Source organism: Empidonax traillii, unplaced genomic scaffold (genome assembly GCF_003031625.1).
Source record: "Empidonax traillii isolate 1590-97213 ecotype Southwest subspecies unplaced genomic scaffold, ASM303162v1 scaffold151:size923898, whole genome shotgun sequence".
Lineage (NCBI taxonomy): Eukaryota > Metazoa > Chordata > Aves > Passeriformes > Tyrannidae > Empidonax > Empidonax traillii.
In genome coordinates, this window is record NW_020955344.1 from 805035 (window position 1) to 826071 (window position 21037).

General features: G+C 36.0%; 1 protein-coding gene across 4 annotated transcripts in view; it reads right to left on the reverse strand.

Moving 5' to 3' along the window:
* The window catches only part of ATP11A (ATPase phospholipid transporting 11A), a 110065-nt gene that overhangs the window by 51317 nt on the left and 37711 nt on the right, over nt 1-21037 (reverse strand). For all 4 annotated transcript variants that reach the window (XM_027884630.1, XM_027884631.1, XM_027884632.1 and 1 more), the window contains exon 2: nt 7379-7501. In XM_027884630.1, coding sequence (XP_027740431.1) covers nt 7379-7501 — 123 coding nt within the window. The remainder of the gene's footprint in view (nt 1-7378; nt 7502-21037) is intronic.

The window sequence follows — 21037 nt, forward strand, 5'->3', positions numbered from 1 at the left end:
ACTAGATTGCAAGCACATGTATCATGGAATGGTTTGGGTGGAAAGGGATCTTCAAAAGACCATCTAATTCCAACCTGCCTTCCCTGGGCAGGCACACCTTCCACTAGACCAGGTTGCTCCAAGCCCCGTCCAACCTAGTCTTGGACGCTTCCAGAGATGCATTATCCACAGCTTCTCTGGGCAACCTCTTCCAGTGCCTCAGCACCTTGACAGTAAAGAATTTCTTACTAATATCCAACCTAAACCCACCATCTTCCAGTTTAAAGCCTGTTCCCCTTTATCGTTAAATGCCCTTGTAGAAAGTCCCCCTTCAGCTTTTTTGCAGGCCCCTTTTAGGTACTGGACCCACTCTATCTATAATATCACCTTACATAGTATTATGCTATTAAAAACCCCTAAGTATTTAGTATATTACATAGATATAATTATCCCCCTTCAACAGAATAGTTGAAAACGATCTGATCAAAAGTTTGACAATTTCTTTTAAATTAGTTTTATTTATAAAATTATTACTTTTTTTAAACAATATGCCTCACTCTGTTAGAGAACTCGCAACTAAAACTATAGCAAAGGGTATAAAAATATAGGAAGTCAATAATCATCTGAAATCATAAGAACTGAGTTGAGAGCATGGCTTATTTAACTCAAGTGACTCACTTATAAACATATAGGAAGTTTGTAGAAGAACTGATCTATATTCTTTAGTGTATTACTTTAGTGTCTTTAACTTGAGGCAAAAAAACTTCAGACTTCTGTGTTTATATGCTACTCAATAAAATTGGAATATTTTGAAAAATACTTCGCAATATTTTAAAAGTAGAAGGACAATTAACAATACTGTTAACAAGAGTATTAACACACATGGCATGTGCACAGTGTTTATCACTCCACTGAGGGAAGGACCTCTGTTTCCCCACATCACAAGATGTTCACATCACAGGGATCACTGGGGATCACTCTGCTACATGTAGGGCTTTTACAAGGGAATCAGAGCCACCAGTACATTCAGAGAAAGTGAAAAAATGAAGCTGATTTGGGGAAGTTAGATCAAACTGTGTCTACATATTTGAGGAACAAGCATACATATTTTGGCATAGGGTTTCTTAAAAACTGTTGCTCATTTCTGTTGAAACAAAGAAGCCCATCTTTAGTCATCCTTGTTCAGCAACTCGCAGTCTTATCAAGGCTATTAACTCCAGGAACTCCTCTGACAAGGAGACTCCTCAGCATCTGTAATTATCTAATTATAATTTTAACAAAAGAAAAATAAATCTTACAGCATAGATGACTGACTGAAGACAGAAGTCACAGAGAATATTAGGAAAACAGAAGAAAAAGTGTGCTTGTTTTCCTTCCTTCTTCTGATTCTCTCTTGCTACATGCAGACTCCATACTGACACAAAAAGCTTAAATTAAAGGCTCTGTTAGGGGTAGTACCAGCAGAGGATAAAATATTGCTAATAACTCTGGACTGAATCAGGGGAAGGGTAGATGGTTTCTCTTGGGAACACAAAGGAGGTTGCAGAGTGCTTTTGCCCTGGAAATCCCATCCTGAGCAGGATCATCAACAGGAAAAAAAAAAATAGCTCTTCCTTGCTCTCTCTAGGCACTGGCAGTTAATGGAAATTGTGTTATTGTGCCTGGAAGGAGCAGTGCACACCCGTGGACTCCCATCCCATCTCAGGTATTGTTATCCCTGAGCTGGCACCTTAGAGACTCCAATCGATTAAAAAGTATTTAAGCTCCTGCCTCACTCACTCTCTGGCACCGCTGGGCACATCTGACTCTTCAACCCTAGCAGCATGGGATCTGACCTCCTGCTTCAGCCTCTGTGGCTGTGAGTCAGTGGATTACCTGGGCACAAGGTGGGTGTTCCGTGTTACAGCTGCTTTTAAAGCAGAGCAGTATGTTCAAACTAGAAGGCACACACAGCACTCCCTGCATTGGTCCCTGTCCTACACACATTTGTGTATTATCACCCTCTCTTCCCACACAGAGTATTCTACACAATTATTTATCAGCTTCACACGGCAAGGCCTGTTCCCGCTGTGGGCTCTGGATGCTTTTTTGACTTTCAGATGTTACTGCTCAGGGCTGTGTTTGAACTCCTCACCTTGGAACTGCTATCTCATGGCCCTAGAGAAGCCAGACAAATCCTCCCAGTTATGAAGCATCGCCTTGGAGGAGTATAGGACAGCCTAGGTCTCTTCTGGGTTCCAAGTGCCTCATCCTGGTGGAGGCATTTTAGTATCTCCTTAAGCTTCAGTATTAACATTCCTTCTAAATATGGCAACAAAATGAGAAATCAGAGCACACCCATTTTTTGTGGTTTTACACTGGCACTATAAATGAGTGCTGCACAGAAGGGGTACAGCACAAGGGCATGAATTTCTGCTGAAAGAAAGGAATATTTCAGTATCTGCTAAAACATGTCAGAATTATTTAACTTTATTTAACTATTAGTCACTGCGATTAAGATGACTCACAATTAATCAGATTAGCACTGAAGGTAGCAAACATTTGTCTTGCAATGTATGGTACTCTCAAAATGCAGAATTACTGTTTTCGCATCCTAGAAATCAATGTTTGGATCAGTATTTGATGAGAAGTCCCAAGGAAAAAGGCAGAGAACAGAACACTGCAGTATTTGTGAAACAAAACCAGGATCACTTCAGGTCCATGAATATAGTATAGAACAATTCAAAGTAGGAGTTAATATTATTGTTTTCCCATCTGAGTTCACCTTATTGCTTCTTTATTTGAAGATCAGGAAATAAAGCTACAGTACAAGTGAGAATTTCGTAATTTCAAATAATAATTTAACTTCAGTGACATCTCTTTAGGCAAATTCTTCAACAGGTCTGCATCCACTGTAGGTTCAACCTTGCATTTCATTGAAGAGTTGTATCTCACTACTCCTCAGTAACATCTTCTGGGAGTTTAGGCCCTGCTGCCTCCAGTCCTGTTGGTGACCCAGGCACAAGTGAGTTCTGTAGGTGTAAAATTTCTCTTTATGAAACTACAACAGGATAAGTTTTCAGCTAGACAGGACCACGACAACAAAATACTATGTACCAATTACTCACAGACTGAAAGGAACAAACAGACTTTCTACATCTCTCTAACCCAGCTTTCTCTATGGGTGGTATGGAAAAAACAATTAGATCTCCTGTCTGAAGTTCCTGGGTTTTGTAAGTTTGTCAGCTGTCTCTGACACATGGGGAAGTCTCGATTTCTCTTATTCAACAGATATTCCTAAGTAGACATTTCTGATATTTTTGGTTCTTTCTTGTGCTTCATTCTTCAGGTTATCTGTCAAAACCCATAAGCAGCTGTAATTAAACATGTTCCGACTGAATTCCATATTGTTGCCTCAAAAGAACATTTTATTTTTGGTACACCTTTTCCCTTTGTTCAAGAGACAAATGTACAAATGCAGTTAGCGTTCAGAGCATCGATTCAGCTAGAACAGGAGATGCAAATCCCTACTTTCTCTACAGAATGAGATCTTTGAAGCATAGCAGTTCTATAAAAATATCAGATCAATTTCAGGAAAAGGGAACTCAGATGTTGAAAGATATTAACAAATTAATAACAAACGTAAAACGTCATCATGCCACTATATTAATTTATAGTTTGTTGTGTATTGAATGATCTGTACGTGTCCCAAAAACTCTACAGCTGGCGTGGGAGAAGTTAAAGAGCAAGTCTGAGCAAAAGCATGAACTAGCTTCCACACAAACAATTATTGAGCAGGTTAAGGTTACTCTGCCCTGGAAAGGAATATGGTGGAAAATCAACAGATTCAAATGGGATAACAGTAATTTTCAGATTCAAGGACTTGGAATATGAATTCAAATTAACACAAAGCTACAAAATGAAGGTTCACAGTTTCGTTTGGCAAACATTTCTACAGTTTAACCGTGACTGAACTACATACTCTGAGAATTTACATGGGCTTAAAAGGTATTGAAGTAAAGACAGTTAAAAACAAAATCATCACTTTTGGCTCACAAATGGCTAAGTCACAGAGCACCAAACACCTAGTGAGTATTCTGAGGAAATATCACTCTATACATACTTCCTCTTGCATACTGCCCTAGGGATCTACTGCTGGTGACAACGTACTGTGACAGAAGGATCCTGGCAATTCTTAGCTGATCAGGCACATCCCTGTACTACTACTCATGTACAGATACTCTGTTTAGCATACTGACTGGGATACTCCCAGCACAAAAAGGTTGGACCTTAAAGAAGTTTCATATTGAAAAGTTATTTTGTGATTTATTAGTCTTAAAAAAAAAAAAAAGACCCTTCTGTTATCCTATGCCAGAAGAAGGAACAAGCTTGTTTCCCACCCAGTTTTGCTAACTGGTATATGGTTTAACTTAGTTTCGTTTTGACCTTGCAGTTCTACAAAAAAGTAAATTTCAAAATGTGTATAATTTTTTTTAAGAATAAAAGCAAGCCACCTCCCTGTCAATTAAATTGCTTTCTTTCTTCTCATTTGAAGCAGATTTTTCTACCAGCTGATATTTTGCCATGCTGCATCACTGTCATGTGATAAATTCAATCAAGGGCACATAAGAACCACTTTAAAGGCTAACACCCTAAGCAGCTGAAGTAGCTAAAAGTCAGATCAACATAAGGATCCACATTACAAAGGTCACTATCTCTAGAATATAAACGAACTGCTTGCACAATCCAAAAGACGTAAGTTTTTTGCCTCTATTGTTTCAACACAGCCCTTCTGCAATACACTGTTAAAATCCTAATTGAACTAACACATCAAACCAATAGAACACTCATGTCTTGCCCAGGTCTGTCTCTATAATTTTTCATGACCAGGAACGTGTCATTAAGTAGACAGAGTATTAACCACGTTCCACTGTGACTTTGCAATAGACAAGAAATATCTCTCTGTACTCGAATCAAATTATTATCTTGCTGACACCAGGAAGCCTCTGCTGAAGCACAGTTAAGTATACCTTTGGAAGGACTAGGACAGTTTAAGTTTCATATTATTGCCAGCTGCTGTCTTTTTCAGGGCATTACGACATGACATTCGTTAGTACAGCAGCACACAGACAGACTAATTGATGAGGTTTCCTCATGGTTTTAAACTACCCTTTTTAAAAATTCAATTTGTCTTAAATTAGTAAAATCTGTACAGGAAAGTCCAGAGTTCCTCATCCTTGAAGAGCAATCATATACCTTCTTACATAAGCACTAAAGACCTATAAGAGCACAGTCTGTCTCACTGATGAAGTAAGTACCCTTCATGGCTCAAGTAACATTACACAGCTTGCTTGCATGTATCTTTATTCTACTCTGACAATTATGGATTTGCCATCTTTATGTGGTACATTTGGTAATTTTTCAGGAAGCTTACGTCTGTGCTTCCTACATTGTCACAGATGCCCCTGAAGCAAGTAAGCGACAAGGACGGGGTGAAAGGTTAAGATCATCTAGCTTACAGAACCAGAATGAATGCAAGTCAAATCACCACGGTGCTCTTTATTCAGGCTGTTTGGGAAGGAGCATATAAATAAGAGTTTTCTTGAAAGGGGCAGCACAGAAGCTTCTCATATACAGGCAACTGCCAATAAAACAGCTTTTAGCAGTCTAAAGAACTGTTCAATATTATAAAGCATTTATGTGAGCTCTGTCCCCTCCTGAAATATCAGCACGTACTTTCAAACACAACCCATATTTTGTTTTTTGAGTGAGAAATTTGATCAATAAACAGAGAAACTGAGAAACATTGTATATATATAAAAAATGTATATATTTTCACTAATATCTTTGTTCATGAAAAACTATTTACAGACACAGCCCACAACTAAAGAGTTTCACATTAAAAACACTCAACTAAATATGCTTTATATCCAATTAAAATACAGTGAAGTCTCCTTCCTGAAGTACTTGAAGTCATACATATTTACTAATTGCTGCCAGGGATTCCTCAACTCCATCCAGGTCTAAGTCATACTTAAAAATCTCACTCTGCAAAGCACAGTAACTGGAAAACTTCCACTAATTTAATAATCACAACAAAGTGTCAAAACACCTTGCAGAGTTGAGCAGGATGGTTTTATTTCAAGAAGTATCAACCATAACTTCAATGGCTTTATTTACATAAATCCCACATAAAACATATGAGATAAAAAATAAGAAAAGTGTCACGAGAGTACCAAAATTTGCATAAAATGTGTTTGCTCTTCCATAATTCAAAAGCCAATACAAATCAACGTGTAGAGCACAGGATTTACTACTGTATTAGTATGGCTGTACTTCATCTGGATTATTTACTGCACTACCTTTTCAACATTCTATCTAATTAAACACAGTTAGATACTACGCTGCTTGTCATTATACTGTTTTTGAATGAAGTACAGAGAGAAGGTACTAAAAATAGCAGTAAAAGAAAGCAGTAAAATGCAAAATATCACATGAGATATCACTTTGTGAAAAGTGTGGGTTTCATTACAGCTTTGCCATTACGTTAATGGACGGCAAGTGTTCGGATCCACAAGAGTAAGCACTCAGTTCCTTGAGATCACAATGCTACTTAGGTTCTTAAAATGTCTTGCGATTTGAGACACTGTTCAAAAAGGAATTCTCTCAGTAAAGGAGCTATTCTTTTGAATTCATTATTTCATAATTGGTTGGAGATGTGTGCTCACAAAGATGGAAATCTAAACACCATAATAACTTGGACTTCTTGAGTTGTCAGCCATACAATCAGCTGCAAATGGCCAATCTTCCATGCCACTGCAACAAAAACCTTTGGCTAAAGCAAGCCACCTGGAGAGTACCAACATCCCAACTGCTCACAGAAAGCTGCTGAAACTTATGGAAGTTAAAGCTTATCAGTTGAAGTGGGGAACGACTGGAAGGTTTTTAAGGGCACAAATGTATCAGAATAACAAGACTAATAATTCACACTTGCATGTGTATAACAAAAATTATCATTTCTATGGGGTTTTGTCAATATGAGTTCTTGAAGGGAATGACACTTAGGCTGGAGATAGTACGATGAATGTAAGTGATCCACAAATGATGTCATTTCTAGAACTTTGAGGTATTGCTTAGTATTATAAAGGATGCAGTCTTTCCTTGGAGCCTTTACTCCAGGACTACCTCAAATGAAAAGTGCTTTCTTACTTTCTTTCTTACTTTTCCTTTGTGGAAAAGCACATTACGCAAAATTGTACTATACTACGTACCACAGTAAACATTAGAGAAGTAATTTTATTTCTATTCATATTAGAGGCGATTTGGCTGTTTAGGAATAAGATACCTTCATTCTACCTTTGCTGGTCAGTGGAAAGAAAAAATATGCTGGAAGTAAGTGAATGAAAGAAAATATTACTACCTTTGATGAGACTATTCGGTTATCTGGAAATCTCTGTGGAATGTAGGCTTCAGTGCCTGGAGGTGGTTCACGATGCCCAACGTAAATAGTCCGACTGTCCACCCAATTCTCTTCTCCAGCACACTGTTGGGGAGAAAAGTTATGATGTCAGTTCATTCAGTATTTCTGCAGTGAGATAAGTCACACATTGAATTAACTAATCATGTGCTTGATCATTAACACATATATACAGCCACCAGTGCTGTAGTATGGTACAGAAAACGTTCTTAATACTTAAGAGAAGCCCAGGCACCAGCAATTTCAACATCTTCACATGGTCAAGTCGGGACTAATTTAAATATTTAAATAGTCATAATATTAAACTCAAACCCTCTGATTTATGTTTTAATGATGCACTTACATATACTTTTGTTAAGCATGTTAGAGAGAAGATTCTTTTCTGCATCTTCAACAGCTACATTTATTTAGTATGGTAAATATGTTCTGAAAGTGCTCCTGGGCACCGGTGCTTGGTTGTCTGTCTCTATGGGTAAACTGTCAGACTGCTACCAAGCAAACTAACCCCACACAAAGAGATTGGTAGTTAATGCAGCCAAAGCACCATTCCCCAAAGCAGTTGGATGTAGCTGAGCAGTTCCTGACAATTAGAGTTTAATCATATAGACAAGGTACCCTCTTTTCTAGCTAGTCTTGCTGTCAATAGGAATGGGTCCATTTACTTTACTAGTACACACTTGAATAATAAGTCTGAAACAAAGTTTAGTTCTCAAACTTAAAAACCATTGATCCTAACATTTCCTTCATTAGTTCATTTCTTTATGATTTTTCCACTGCCTTACGTGCAACACAGGCGAAGATCAAACTTTCAACATTATTGTTGAAATACACACATGAAATCTTGCAATGCTCTGCAAATCTGGAGCAGTTAAGCTAATAAAACAATTATTTATGTGATGCACATGACTTCCTTGGGGGAGGGAGGGAAGGAACATGACTACAAAGAGAAAACCTATTGGACTCAGACTATTAACCAAAGAATAGCTGAGTAGTCATCAAGTAAAATGTAAAGCCAAGTAGGAGGCTTAAAGAAAAGCAAATTCTGCCATCCCACAGACTTAAACTAGAAGTAGATACAAAGGACCCTAAATTATTACTATTTCTTGCACGTGACAAAAATGAAGGCATTATGCTCAGAAGATACCAAAGGGCAAAATTACAAGACTAGGTATAAAACTAAAACCAAAAGTAAATCCAAAGTTTTCCTTGGCCATTTTAATGTGTTATTAATTTTTCAATAATTTGAAAGAGTCACTTAACATACCACATGAAGACAAGCTGCTCATAAAGGAAGTAAAAGTGACAGCCATTCATAAGACACACCAAAGGCTTAGCAGGAGCTTATGCTAAACTCTAACTGTCCCTGTCTCAGTGGGAGTCCACATACTAAATTTCTCACATGGCAGGCATAGCATGACTGGAAATCAGGATGGGGGTTAGTTTAAAAATTACACTGAGTTTTCCAGCTAGACAGCTCTTCCCATATCACTCACTGGACTTCTCACAATCCAAAGTAAAGCACCACTTCTGAAGACAGGAAGGATGCTTTTGAGCAAACCAAAATAATTTGGAAGAAAGTAAAACAATGAAAGTGTTTCTATATTCCATCTTACTGCTATGAAATAAAAAAAAAAAAAGTTATCTTTTACCATTTTATAGACCATATTTTTCATCTTGTCATTGCATTGAATGTAAAATGCACACAAATTCTCTCTTAACACTTGTGCCAAGTAATACTCCTAGAAATGCAAGGGAATGTGGGATATTCCTGTATAATACATTAAACTGTACAATGTTTTTAAATTTTTCATTAGGAGGGACATTACAGACATAAAAGCAACACAAAGATTACTCCTGATAAGTGCCCAAGTTCAGAGATGATTACATAAATGGCTAATGGGAATTCCACACATGAAACTTTAAACATCAAGAAGAAATCCCTTGGCTTCTCCTTCCCTCTACACAGGTCCAGTCTGACAATTTATTTCTTGTATTTATTATGAACCAGTCCAAGACAGCTTGACAAGGCTGTTAGTTCAGAAAAGCATTTTTTTTTTTAAATTTCACTGTACAAATTGAATCTTTAACACAACTCAGTAAAAATGGGCCTCTGAAATGACCTATGAAGCTGGGAAGTACAAAAGACAGAGATCTAAACAGCATTCTCCTGGCATCACTACCAGTTTTTACAGGTCTAGTGGCCCTGGGGTACTGTGTCAACACTAAGTAAACCAATTTAATGTTGAACTCTGGAATTTATATCCCTAAAAAAAGGCTCTACAAAATTTACTTTAAGCATGGATATAAAACCAAGACAATATCTTCTCTTACCTTAATTGGATCTGGTTTTATCACAAATTGATAAATTCACCACAGATGTACAAAGCTGGATCTAACCGAATTTTAACCGTCTGCTAGCACAGAAATTTTTAACTTTTCAATATGTTAATGGAAGATACAAAATAAATGCACTTTACTAAACTAATTCAACATCTTCAAGCCTCCAAACCACTCACAATTCAAGTGTAAAAATCTAGCAGGAAGAGTAAGGCTCTGTTTTCCAGTGAGGTACAAGCTCAGTGCACAAAGCAGATGACACCATGCACAATGACCACCAGGAAACTCACGTGTGTGAAGAGAAAGATGGTTTTAGAAAAGCAGCACTAAGTCAGGACACAGGACACTTAGAGAAATCAAAGGACACCAACTGAACGTCTGGTAATGCCAACCTACAAAGACAGCCACGCTGATGCGATGATTCCTAGAATGCTCAGGTATTGTACACGAGAGACGACTTGAAGAATGACAAACAACAACTGAAAAAAGCAACCTGACACTGCTGCCAGAACAATGAACTATATTCACTTCTTTTTTTTAAGTTCTATTACTTAAGCACATTAAGAATATGTTCAAGAAACCATAAATAAACCTTAGCATTACCTACTTCTATTTATAATGTAAAGTTCAGTGTACCGAGACCTAATTTCATTGGCACATCAATGAAGAAATGTTACTTAGCTTTTACTCTTTCAAGCAGTGTCAGCAATACTGAAAGCAAAAATCAGAAAAAGACTAAGGCATCTTTACATAACACTAAATAGAGACAACTAATAGGATTGTACCTTAAGAGTTAAAATATTAATGCATCTTATTTTTTGTCTGATTTAAAAAATCAAACAAAACCTAGAGATTCACCTTCATGCTACTCTACTAATTTTTATCTAAATTAAATAAAAATATATTACCTGAAAAGACAAGGGGGTTGATATTCAACAAGCAACAGCATTAATATGATAGGAAGGTACTAATGGTAGCTGCTGGAAAAGTAACTGACTTTAAAAGATCCAAAGTTTTTCCAAGTATTTTATAGTAACCAGATTGGACTTACAGTTTGAAACTCAAGGGAAACATTGAATTTATTTTCCTGACTCTCCACTTGAACTATTAATTTGGGCATAATTAGCAGTAACAATCTCTGGTTTCAAATTATATTTTCTCTCCAAATAATGTAAATATAAACACTACTCAATTAAATTAGTATACATTAAATACAGTTGAAAACCAAGCTACAATCTGCTCTGGCCAGGCTGTAAGTACACTTCATTGAACAATATTCTCTCCCACTTTTTTGCTAAACACTTTCTTATTAAAATAAACAGTACACTCTAAGCACAGATTCGACAGCAACAAATTCTGATCATCAGCTATTGCTGTGTTCACCCAGGCTGTAACTCCAGTTCTTACACACAAATACTTTACACCTATAGAGGGGGGCTTCACCAACAGCCTGGTGTTTTATTCAAATGCTACTATTTGATGTTAGTTAAGCAATTAGCACCACTGTTAAAACAATCACTTCGAAGTTTTAGGATGACAGAGATAAGCCATTATCACTTAGAAACTGCAGGAAGAACTAATGGTGCAGTGTGAGAAAACCTTCACACATAAAATGTTTTGCTGATATCTATTGGAATATGTTACAACAGCTCTACACTAAATGCCCCTGGTTTCTAATATTTTATTCAGTGAAGAGTAAAATCTTCGATATCTCAGAGAGCTGTATTTTAAAAAAAATCAACTTTTTATAATATTGTAAGGAAACCATCATCTTCATCATACGCTATATACTAAACCATGAGATTGTATAATCTCATCTTCATCTTCACTTGTCAGATGTACTGAGTACCTCTTCTTTTACACTTGAAGCCATTTTGCAGGTCAATGTGCAGCCCTCTACCTATGCAAACAATGGTGGTGTGCAAATTTTTAACTAACCTTTAAAAATCCCATCAAATCCACAGTCCTTTCAAAGATAAATTTGATCTATAAATCACAAAAAGTAGAATCCCTCTAAAGAAATGATAATTTTTAAAATATCTGTGTTTCTTATAATTGCTAGTCAAATATATTAGGAATTCAAATAACTCACTTAGAAAAAAAAAAGTCAATAATTACCATATATTTCTTTGTGAAGATAAAGGGTAAAATTCTCATCCACTTAAAGGATCTTAGTAAGAATTAAAATGGTAGGAAAACTCACTTATAACTATATAGGGAGCACTTAAGATTTACATTTTGATCAAAGCATTACATTGGCCCTCCATATGAATAGACCAAACTCAGAACAAAGAATAAGTAAAACTTGAAAAGCTGTTCTTATATTTCATATGAATGTAGAAGGGCACAAAAAATAATTCATATAATCATCAGACAACATCCCTACCAGGTTTTATAATTATAAAAAGGGCTACCTCAACATGATGCTCTGTAAACGAATTCCTTCAGGCACCTATAAGTCATATGGACATTTGCCATTACATCTATAATTTAATGAAAGACCAAAATGCAACATTTCAGAGGCAACCACAAAAAAAAGCCAGAACAACTCTCTCCCAGCAACTCCTATGACTAATTAACACATTTCCTATGAAATATGTCACCCATAATAGGATCTGTTGCCACAGAATATTTACTACTGCGTTTCTTTTCAGTAAATAAATTAAATTCTCGGATGATGACTATCATCACAAATAATCAAAAACTCTCCCAAATCAATTGCCTACATATGACACTGACACAATGTTGTACTTAAGTATATGCAGAGGGTTAAGAAAGAGTAGATAAACAGTCTTTGACTACAAATAGGATATTTTATTTATGACTCTCAGGAAAAACATGTGATTAGAAGTAAAAGTGGGTATATTTTAACTACAGAAAATGGCGCCAGGCACACAAATTTTCCAACCAAGCCATATGTATCCTATTTGGTGGATCCTGATTTTCCGATCTATCTTTCCACCTCCTGCAAGGGTCTGCACATGCAGGCAGAAGGGGAAATGAATTCATAGTATTGTAATTCACAACTGTCAAAACAAGTATTCTGTCACAATAGCAAATATTCCAGTTTCTGTAAAATACCTATAACTTCTGTATATGTACTTAATATAAACTTGATCTCTGCCTTCCACTTTATGCCTCCTTCAGTACAATACTTAGAAAAAAAGGTTTCTGAAGCCATCCTAACACAGCTATATTCCAACCATGTCACATGAGCTGGCATGGGATATTGCAGCACAGTACTTTGTAGACAGTTAAATTCTCCTTCCTGATTTCCAGCTTTGAATCTCATCTTTAAATGAATTCCACATACTCTATACTCTGAATGGTTGAATCACTTGACTTCCTGGATGACAAGGCCAGTCATCTGTGGTCCTCAAAGAGTTACAGAAATTCTTTGTTTCACATACCTAAAAAATAACCCCAGTTATTAGAGCAGAATTATGATCTTTTCTAAGTGGTCAATTTAAATTCCAGATATTGCTGACGTACGGGCCCAAATAGCTATTTGTGATGCTTGTGCTTTCTCTTCAGGTGAGAGAGACTTGCTCAGTTTCCCTGTTTATTTCAATGAAAAGTAGCACTAAAAGTAATACAAATTAAAGTCTCCTATTGCATTCACTACACAATCTTCAGCCAATTTGAAGGAATCACTGCAATGAGAGCAAAAAGGTTCATCTGTGAAATATGTGAATTCCTGGATAGGTGGGAAAATACTTTTGCTTCATGCCTTTTCCTTCCTCTCACTGTAGTGGTTCTGACACATTTTGCTCCTTGTTGCCAGTGAGATAGGAACACAGTTTCCCTCTTTGCATGTCTTCCCAGTCCCAGTCCAGAACCTCCACTACATGGAAATCCCTTCAAGAGTGTCTCATTTGCAATTAGAAAGGCAAATGAGAAATAAACTATACTGCAAATGGAAGTGATAAGAGAAACTGTAAGGGAAAGTGTCACATAAGACACATGATATTTGACAGCCTTAGCACTTAATTTAATTAAAAATCAAGTTTATATCTAAGTAGCTCCAGACCAATGGCTGAAATTTTTGAAGGTTTGTGGAGAAAATTTACAGCTTCCTTAGGTGCTAACAAAAGCCGCAAAACAACCAGAGCCATAAGAGATTAAAATTTTCAGGTTAAAATTAATTGAAATTTTAAAAAAAATATTATTTTTACAGATTCTAAAGAAACACGAGAATGAAGGGAAGCAAGCAGCAGGTTGTTTTCATTCATTTAGAAAAAGTAATAAAATCAGATACACCATAATATTTGTGGTTTTTTCCAATGAAGATACTAAAAAGAAAAAAATCAAGAAAAAATACCTACTGTGAATCTTTTCAAAAGAACAAGTTAATGCATATGGAAACAACAGGCACTGGCAAGACTGAAAAGATGCAACTGAAGTCATTCCTAAGTGGTGTTCTTATAGGAGCTTTGGGTTATTCAAAAGGTTATTCAGGTTATTTAAAAATTCTAAAAATATGCCCTAAATTTAGAATAGGAATTATTCTACCATCAGGCTTCAAGTAAACACAATCAGAACTGGTCACAGTGACAACACCTACAAGGATTTTATCAAACAAAAAGGGAAGAATCAAATTACCAGCCTGGATTCCACAAAGGCAATTAAAAGATATGGGCTTCCATATGCTTCTTTATACTTAGTACAAGGGCTGTCAAAATACCTCATCTACATGTTTGCCAGTTTCTAAATTGTTCAAGTAAGTTACAGCTGAAAAAAATGAGTAGTTAACTATTGCACTCTGCAGTCCACCAACACACAGCTGAGCAAACCTCTGTTCCTACTTTCACTAGAGAAATATAATGCAGTGTTGCTCACAAGAAAACACTTTCCTTTACTGTTAACCCTCTTCATCATGCTGAAATCTGTAACACAAGTTCACTGCAAGTAGTAACAACTACTCACTGTCCTGATGGTCAGTTCTTGTTAGACTCCAAAAGGATTTTCATTCCTAAGTGGATACAGAGCTAGTGAAGCTGTGACTCCAGCAGACAGAAGGTGGTACAACTTTGTGGTATTATCATATAACACAACAAATCCAACAATTTGTAAAATGCTGGTCTTGCAGATCACTGAGTCAGTGACCAAAGAACGTCCAAACATTGTTATACGAACTGTTCCATCCATATTATCCAGATCTTATGTTACATATTTGTAGTGGGGAGTCACAAAAATATTTACTGTAAACTCATGCCTCTCTGTCTATACATATTTAACTATTTATACTTGCCTGATGCTGAACTACAGTTTCTTAATGTGCAGTGACTTCTTATGTAAGACGTTTTTGGGGGTTTTTTGCTACACCAAGACTACTTAAAAAAATTAGTTTCCCAGTGTATATCTGTACCTATGCTACCATACATACTCGAGGTCAGACTGCAACCTTATCAGAAGCAATTAACCCAAGGAAAAAAAAAGAGAAAAAACTACCACATGAGTGTTGCTGAAAGCTGTACAACTCATGCCATTACTACCTGTTAGTTTTCCACACCTATAAGGAGAAGCCTAAATCCTCAGCAAAATTAGCAGGTGTCATGTTTTGACAATTTTTCAAATGAAGGTTTTGCTCAAGTGGTCCAGTCCTGTAGTCACTCCCCTGACTAAGGCCAGACTGTATTGGTCTACAGAACTACCCCAAGAAGTAAAAAAGGTATAGTACAAGTGACAAGCTTTCCCTGCATTACTGGTACATTTATCAACAGCCTGGAAGCCCTGGCATTAGTCAAAATGACAATATTAATAGCCAAATTTCTACCATGAGTAATTATATTTTGCCATACTTCCTGCAGTGTAACCTGCAAATTATCTCTCTCTTCTATCAGCAACTGGGTTTGAATGTTGTTTAAAAAACATAACCCTAGCATCCCTATACTTCATCTTGAAGAAATCTTGAATTTATAGCTCAAAAATAACTTTGCTGCTTGGAATAATAAATTCTATAGCATTAAAAGCTCCATAGAATTTCCCTTCATCTCCATGTTTTTTGCTGCACATCAGGGCCAGATCTCATGTTATGCAAATTCAGTTTGGTGAACACACAGATAGATATACCTTGATACAAGGAAGGACCATAATTACAGATGATTATAAAGTTGATGAAACATTTATTTGGAGATATTTGAAAAACTTTCAACATACTTCAAACCCTTAAATGATAATACAGTAGTATTCTGGACAGTAGAACAATAGTTCTGGAACATGAAAGGAATATAAAATTTTAACTTATTATTTCTTCCAGTACTGCAAAGCAATACTGTATGTTCAAGTATTTGAAGGGGAAAAAGTCATAGGCTGATTCAGGTAAGAGTCCACAAACAAAAATTTTACAGTTTTACCTACTATCCCACAGGTGTTACTCATGAAATGCCACATTCAATCCTCATGCATAACAGTGAAGAACTTTTAAATTTCCAAAATTTGCAGGCATCAGGATCATAAATCTACACTGATGAAAGACAAGAATTGTAAAATTATAAAATGGCATGAAGGACATTTGCTACCTTTGAGTGTTCACGTCAGGAGTGTGAGGAAACTTACTCATGATGCATAAAATGCTTTATGACACGAATAACCACAAGATTTTTTAATCCTTTTTGTTTTCACTGCACTTGAAGAACGTGAATTCCATTAAGATTAAATATTACTTGACAATTCCTTTGATGCAGTGAGCTTTTTAATATTTACTTTTACTTTCAAAAACACATTTAGGGATTTACAACTGAACAATATGAAGTGCAATAAATATTTCACAACTTAGTACTTTCATAAACATCAAAAGAATTATTTCAAGAACTCCTAGAGTAACCAATCAAATATTTATCAAAAGTAAACTATCAGCATTTGCTATTAGTTGTATTTTTAAAGTTAGATATTCATACAAAATCATTATTTTATATTAGAGCTATTTCCTTTGTCATATATAGTCACATACAGGAAAATATAAGTTACATTTCAAAATAATTAGTCATGATATAAAATATTAAGGTGACTGCTCAGTTAGAAGTTAGTGCCAGTTGCTATTATAAAAAGAAAAGTCTACAAAGTCCAGAACATCTATTTTACAATTAATTAAATCACAAACTTGCAAAATCAAAACAGCCAAAGCTTAGTATTTAAAACCATGAAGTTTTGTAACTAAACCCTTTGGTAACTAAAGTCAGACAAACTCTAATACTTTACTAATCCCTGAAACAAGCAGGACATTGGAAATCAAGGACAGACTTCTAACTTTCACCATCCTAAGTAGTTCAGTGAAGACTGGATGAAGTTTAAACTAAAATATCATTAGTAATACAAAGAGAACTTCTGATATAGCAAAAGTGAGGAACACTTAAATAAAACACTTTTTTCAACATATAGTCAGTGGCCTGTAAGGTACTAGAAGCTGATCCACAATGACTGACCCCCCTGAGTAAATATTTCATACTTTTAAAATACTAATAAGATACTAACAAAAGCATTGATGATAGTCATGGAATTCATAGTAAAATCAACACAGTACATCAAGCACATCTGAAGTCAAGCTCCAGTACACCAAGTACAGCGTGAAAGACCATCTCTTGTTCAGAGCAGAGAAGGTTCAAATTATTTTATTTTAGTAAAAACTGTAGCTACTTCCCCCTTTAAAACGTATATCACACACTCCAGCATTTATCTATAGCTGAACAAGCAAGGTCCTAAATAACACTATGAGACTTGTATCAGTGTAATTATACAATACTGGGGACATGTTTTTTAAAGCTTTCAATGATCCATGTACCTTCTTTTATTTATATGTGGAAGAAGAAACGTCCACATTGCACCTTGATAAATTAAAACTGTTCTGAGACCTTCATGTAGAAAAGCAAAGCTATTTTTAAAGAAAGATTTGTCTATCAAGTCTAGAACTGTACTGTACACTGAGATTAATATACTCTGAGCTGCAATGATTTTGATAATAAAGGCAAAGGAGATAATGCAGGTTTGTCTGGGATGGGACGATAAGTGTAATCTCAACCTCCCCATGTCTGCCATTCAGTGATACAGAGAAGAGGTCTGACAACCTTTTGATGCTGCAGGTTTCCATTCAGCAGCAAAAGCATACATGAGAACACAAGAGAAGCCATCTACTTCCAGGCTTGGATTTACTGCTGTGATTTCTTTGATGTGGGGAGGGATGGAGGCAAGTATTCACAATACATCAGCCTCTAAAAACAACTTGTGATGAGATTGTCTAGGGAAAAAAGGGTGGTGTTTTTTCTTGCTGTTGTTTTGGTTTTGTAGATTCTAGAGTCCTGAGAGAGCGTTTTATGGCAAAAAGAAACAAATACACTCCACAACATCAACTCACATCTCAAAAAAACTCACATCTTTAAAAATCTCCCTAAAGAAATGCTTCTCAGACTTCAGTGGCTGATCTGCCAGCCCTGTCCTTTGTCAATGACAAGCAAAGGAAAAAAACAAGGGGAAAAAAAACCCCTAACCACATTTTCTCCTCAACAGAAGACCAAAAAGGAAACCAACATAAGCTAAGAGTAGCTTACAGAAGGTTGACAGTCACCCACACCCCATATTTTGAGAAACATTACTCTAAGTAAACTCCCAGTACATGCTGGCAGGAAACATCTCTATTTAGCAAATTTGAAAAAACCTAAGGATATCACAGGCCCAAGAGATCCTTCAGGAACCAAGTTGAATATACCAGGTTTTTGAATAGCCTCTATAACAGATTATCTTAGAAAAAGAAAAGCCAAACAATTCATTTTTAAATGGAAGAATGATACCTGAGAGGTATTACTTGAACTGAACAAGTATCAAAAAACCTTTGAACCAGAATCATCAAGATTATCTGTCTTAATGTACTGTGTATGACAAGCTAAAGGACCTACAAACAAACAGCTAGGTAAGCATAAAAAGCACATTTAGTAACATTTTGCTGTTTAAAATAAATACACAGAGGTAACAAATGTAATTACAATAGTGAAGAAAATATTTTTGAAAACAGTCCAATAGATAGGTTTTCTTTTAAAGGTTTTAGATTTTATGATCAACTCAAAAACATGCCCAGAAAACAGTGTGCCCCCCAATCTGTCTCTGCCTGTTGGACTAGGAATTCCTGGAATCAGTACAAGCAAAAAAATCCAAAAGTGCAAATCCTCAGTTGCTGTAAAATTGGGTGAGGAGAAGCAATATGGAATTTTTAACTAGTTTGTCATACTATGTTGGTTTTTTACATTTCTTTGTGCAGAGAATAAATCAAAGTTAAGTCTAAAAGTCAATATCCAATACTCTTGTTATACTCTAATATATATTCCAAATAATGTTTATTTCAAAAATACACAACAATTCTGTACTTTGTAATGATTTGATAATATCTGTGAATAAGGAAGTGCAAAACAGATTTACCGAGCAATATAATCGACTTCAAAGTTCAATGAACATAAAACTGCCCATATTCTGAGCAGAGGCTTAGACCAAACAACTTCCACATGTAAGTGATTTTAGGAGAGGCTATTACATGCTCTCTCTACAACCAGCTAACATGAGTTTATTGACTACCAAGCCAATTTCAGCACAACAGAGTTTGTAAACAAAAGTCTATGCATGTAAGATTTATCAGGTAATTTATCAGGTAATTCTTTACCTTAAATCTTTAAAAACACTGAAAGTCAAAGGCAACACCTAAAGCAAGTCAGAAATCATTGTTTTAGACTCACTTCTTTGTTCCCCCAAAAATGCTGTAACTTAAGATTCTACTTCACCCACATACACAAATATACACTCCTAATGAATGAGGTATGTTTGAGTCTCACAGGAGAGCATATTATTGGTTTTGTAAAATCTGCATGTTTCCACATGGTTTTGACAACACGCTGCACACTTGAGGACATGTATCCTACTGGCAGGATCAGCTGTTCTGCAGGCTAAGAAAGTGGGGAAAGATAACAAAATTATAGGACCAAAAATCAAACTTCAGGTGATAGTCCAAGGAGTATTACTTCAAATGAGATAAGTAATCCTTGGCTGTGCTCTGGTTGGTAGCACAATGTCTTACAGGAGTTATTTCTGTCTACTTCCTAATACTTTCCTTTTTTTCCCCTCCTCTAAATATAAGAGGATTTAATCCACTAGTAAGAGAGAATTTCAGGAGGGGAAAGTAATTTACTCTTGCCTTGTAGGAAAAAATGCTCTTCCTTGGTTTTATGGCAGCATTTTATTGGACAATTCCTTAGAAATAAAATACAACTACATTTAATAAAGACAGAGGGAATATCAGGCACAGATCCTGACCTGAACTGTCTTAGGAGACACAGTACAAACAAAAAAGGAAATTCACCATTTCATCTTATAAATAAGCAGCCACGTCTAAAACCATCTAAAACCAAGGAAAGGCGAAAGTATTTTCACACTTATTTTACTTTTTAGAATGCGACTATATCTGAGGCAGTACCATTCTCAACAACTATGTCTCTGGAAGCAGATAGCTACTGTTAGTCCCGTGCAGAGCAGGACTGGGAATCTACCAGTTATCCTGTTAATGGTTTTTTTCTATACAGGTTACTCCTAAGGGATCAATTATACATTGTAAGTTGCATTCAAACATAGTAAGTATTCTGATAGTAAGAGATAATTACTTACTTTGTTTCTTAATGTAAGTTGATTATGTGCTTATGCAAGAGGCTATCCGGTGGCAGCTGGAACGTTTTACTTCAGCTGAGCCACAGCCTCTAGTCAATAAGGCACTGAGAGGTAGAAATGGCACTGGAGCTGCCATTAGAAGGAAAGTAATGTTCACGCCAGTCTGACAAAGTTCCGGCACATATAAGAAGTAAGGATATTTTGTGGCAGGTTCTATCACAAGTGAGTTAAATTTGCTATTGTTTTGAATTAAAGTCCAGTGCAGTTTTCATCTGCACGTACATACACACCTTACACATTCACAGCATCCTCTCTTGACTCGTACCTTTGAAACAGAGCTACATACTAACTGCCAAAGAGCACACACAATTTAATTTGTATATAATTAGGTGAAATCTTGAGTGAAAACAAAGCAAATCCTATAAAACCTCAGTAAATTACTCATGTCAAATCATCTATATTACAACCTATGTCACTCCTCCCATATACTCTATAAAAAGGCTATAAAGTGATGCCTTAGCTCTAGATAAAATCAAGGAGCAATGCTTACATTGGACTGCTAATTGGGAGGAAAGACAAAGCAATAAACTGCATGCTTTCACTTATTCCATAGTGTCACTGTTGAAA